General features: G+C 29.3%; 1 protein-coding gene across 1 annotated transcript; it reads left to right on the forward strand.

Moving 5' to 3' along the window:
• The first annotated feature begins 2663 nt into the window (after positions 1 to 2663).
• LOC122593763 (calcium-binding protein PBP1-like) lies at positions 2664 to 3225 on the forward strand. Its single transcript, XM_043766208.1, has one exon. The coding sequence runs from the start codon at positions 2768 to 2770 to the stop codon at positions 3119 to 3121; it is 354 nt and encodes a 117-aa protein (XP_043622143.1). The 5' UTR covers positions 2664 to 2767; the 3' UTR covers positions 3122 to 3225.
• Positions 3226 to 4331: the final 1106 nt, after the last annotated feature.

Raw genomic sequence — 4331 nt, forward strand, 5'->3', positions numbered from 1 at the left:
AATAAAACTGTTACATATTGGTAGATATATGTGGATCGGGTGAATGTCGGTCACTTCATACTTTGCGACTATGTTAAATTTTGGTCATAGAAACAGTGGTTTGGGCTAAAAGTTTAAAGTTAAATATCCATTAGGAAAAGTGAAGGTGTTATTATACACTTAAGTTGGGTTAAATACTCTATCACATCTTAATTTTTTAATATATGTTAAACAAAAAACAAAAATCACATGTTGTTTTGTAAAAATATCATAAAAAATAAATTAGAATGTGAGTGATTCCATTCAACTTGGGTATACAAGGCTATCTTCACTTCTCTTACATATTATATTACTAATGAACGTATGGTCTCAAAATATTTTAATTAAAACTAAAAAGTTGAAATTCAAGTATATTAAATCTCTATGACCAATATCACAATTTAATCAATAAAAAAACTAAAGAAGGAAACATATGAAATGTAACTCCATATAAATATTAATTCCAATTTACCCCCTTTTTTTTCCTCCAACTTTAGTTAAATAAAAAATTTGCAATTTGTTATATCTAAACTTACTACAAACACAAATAACAATTTAGACTAAACGATTTAGAGTTAAGCTCAACAAAAAGAGAAACAAAATGTATATGATATATAATTTATAAAATAGTTTTTTATTCTTCAATAAAGACCATCTCGAACGTTTTGATTTTCTTCGGGTTGTTCCACTCTGAAACAGTCCATACATGCACAACACGGAGTCGTAGATGATGGCTAACATGTGTTGGCTTAAAATGTTCAAGATGAACTAATGTGGTCTTATTTTTTGTTGTTGAAGAAGAAGCCATAATGAACCTGTAATGGACAACAAACTAAATTAAAAGGGATATAATAATAATAATAATATTGATAATGATAATAATAATTTAAGTTCATAATATATTGAATTTCATAAAAGTTATGATCTTTAAAAATTAAAAACATGTTACCTGGTATAGGAGGAGGTCAAACCTTTTAGAAGTCGAATTTTTTTTTTTTAGTTTGGTCCTAGGGTTTTTTTTTGAGAATATGTAAGGGTTTTTTCTTAAGTTGTATATATATATAGAGAGAGAGAGAGAGAAAGAGAGAGAGAGAGAGTAAAGTTATTTTAAGAACCCTTTTTTTGCGAGAACCTTTAAGAACTTTTTAAATCAAGCCCAACCGATGATTGTTCTTTACATGAAAATTGTTTTTTGATTGTAATCTGAATAACTTATGTGTAATTTTGAAGTTTATAACTGTGTGGAGCATGGATTATCATCCGTTATACAATTATGTGGAGATTTGGATTCTTGATCACATGTGCATGATATTGCTATGATCACATTTATGCAAGTCAATCACATGTAATCATAGCAATATTCGTGCACATGTGATCAAGATTCCAAATTTTACATAATTGTATAACAAATGATAATTCATGCCTCCACACAATTATAAACTTCAAAATTACACATAAGTTATTTAGAAAACAATCAAAAAACAATTTTAATGTAAAAAATAATCATCGGTTGGGCTTGATTTGAAAAGTTCTCAAAGGTTCTCGCAAAAAAAAGAGTTATCAAAATAACTTTTCACGATATATAGATATAATATAGTTTTTGGGAGACTTTTAGGGGTAAAAAAATTGTTTTATTAATAATAAGGTCGGCTTTAGATTTAATAATTGAAAAAATATATATTTAAAAAATAAAGGATTAATGAGGAGGGAGTTTTAGGCTAAAGGAAGAGGATTATGGGTACCAAGTGTACCCTATTTTAGTTATATTATAGATACCTATGTCATCATATTGTATAATTTAGTTACTTCGTATTATTGTATCATTCATATTTTTAACAACTATACAACATTAACCAGTCATATCTCTACTATATTATAAAACATTTGTTCCTTTCATTTTTTCAATTTTAAGTAAGTGAAAACCCAAAATACTCCAATCACTTATTCATAATACTCTTAGAAGAAATCTCAACCACTAACTTTTTTCACTCTCCTCAAATTTCAAACACATTTTTTTCCCTCTCCTCCATACATTATTTTATTCCTCTAATTTATTCAAAATCTTTTATCTTAAAAATCATAAATCGATAAATTATAAAAACCATATGGGTGTTCTTAAAATTTCATTTTCTTTCATTAGATATGTCATTCGATATACTTTCGACGAATTTTTAAATCCGAGGGCGGAACTCGGACGTCTAAGGCATTTGGCTATAACACCTCCTATGACTTATCATACTATATAATATATCTCCACTACCATCTAACCGCTACTATGTGTGGGTAATTTGTCTCGTATCTATAAAATTTAGGATGGGGGGTGTGTAGTGTTGTTTAATAAGGGGACCAAAAGCAACGCAATGGCACACAACCTTTTACAAAATCGCCATGTTCACTTCCTTAATTAGTTAAGATTATTATAAAGGAAAAAAATAGTCTAAAAATATCAAAGTCAGGGCTTCCTAGAAAGTTAGAATACGCGAATTAAACTCTCTTTGTTACACTGCATGTTGAGTTGTCTTACGATGGCTTTTTTCCTCCTTCCTAGAACCCAACTATTCTGTGTCTATTAATACATACAAATCGTTTTCTCATTACCATACCAATACCAATACCAAATATAAATATAATAATAATAATAATAATAATAATAATAATAATAATAATAATAATAATAATAATAATAATAATATATACATACATACATACATACATATTATCAATATTCAATTAGTGGTTACATCTAGCAATGGCAACCAACAACAAATCCATGTTCCAAGATTACTTACCTCTAATGGCGGACAAGTTAGGAGGAGATGGTATAATAGAAGAACTATGTAACGGGTTTCGGTTACTAATGGATCAAGAAAAAGGCGTGATCACTTTCGAAAGTCTAAAAAAGAATTCCTCGGTTTTGGGCATTGAGGATATGAGTGATGATGATGTTATGAGTATGCTAAAAGAAGGAGATTATGATGGAGATGGTGCTCTTAGCCAAATGGAATTTTGTGTTCTTATGTTCAGATTAAGTCCTGATTTAATGGACCAATCTGAATTTTTGCTGGAAGGGGCACTAGAAATGGAGCTTAATCATGCTTTCTAATACTGAAATTGTAATAATAATATTGTTTGCCATTTAATTGCTTGAAATATTATTTGAAATTGTATGTAATACCTAAATTTTATTTTTATCATTTTTATGGTGTATTATCGGTATTTTCAATTGTATCTTATTCATTCATACTTGATCATATACCACAAAAGTGGTTAGAAGTTAGAACCACCTCATACATTTACTTTTAGATTTTACCGATTGTTTATAAAGAACCAATACCAAAATGGCCTTATGGTAATTAAGACGTCTTGATATTTTCTTAAGAGGTTTCATATATATATATTTAGGCAGCTTAATTTTAAGTGTAAGTAGTGTAACATGTAATCATATACTCCACTTTGTTACAAAAGCTATCAACAATCAAGATTTAGCAATTGTACATTTTTTAGATATATATGAGTACAGCTTATATTCATTTTAGTTGAATTACAGAATAATACCGAATGTACGTCACTTTCATCTATAACTAATATTATATTCCAGCAACGCATCGACTTTCAACTAGGGTCTAGGTAAATGCAATACTTTGTCGATACATGATAACAAAACCGTTTAAGGACGTGTACCTATCAAAGCCATTGATTTACTTACCACAATACTCCATACAACTTATATAATTGTAAGAAAATGAGTTAATACTTAATAGTTGTGATACCGATATCGTATATAAAAATCACCTCCCAAATTCTAACCGTTTAAGATTTCGAAAGAAACAATTGCCGCTGAAATGGGCCACTGCTATCTCTAAATGGGCCGCTCTGGTTTACTTGGGTTGTCACATGGACTTAATATTCGCAACGACCCATTTTGTGAAGGACCAATAATGGGCTTTTTACGATACTATTAATCTTGGTCCGTTTGATTAGTTTGCGTCTTTGCGATTCATGAAACTTCTATGCAGATCAAGTAATGAAACTGATTGTAACTTGTAAGATCTTTAAAAATAACTGATTGGACTTTTCATGTTGATATTTTGGATAAGTTTGGCGACACAACATATCCAAACAGATCAATATGGCTAAAACTAACACTAAAAATGTCTTTATTATTATATTGTGGATCGAAATGGAGGTTGTAATTTTGTGGCGTATCAGTGGCGCATCTCAAACCTTTTATACACCATCTAGGTTATGTTTTGATGTTATAAAAGGTTTTTATTCTTGCATTATCACTTATTGTTATTTAGTGATTAAATCGC

The sequence above is a fragment of the Erigeron canadensis genome, chromosome 3, assembly GCF_010389155.1.
Source record: "Erigeron canadensis isolate Cc75 chromosome 3, C_canadensis_v1, whole genome shotgun sequence".
NCBI classification, from domain to species: domain Eukaryota; kingdom Viridiplantae; phylum Streptophyta; class Magnoliopsida; order Asterales; family Asteraceae; genus Erigeron; species Erigeron canadensis.

What these genes read in the sequence shown, in the direction of transcription:
- LOC122593763 (XM_043766208.1), top strand. Translation starts at nt 2,768, where the DNA reads ATGGCAACCAACAACAAATCCATGTTCCAAGATTACTTACCTCTAATG.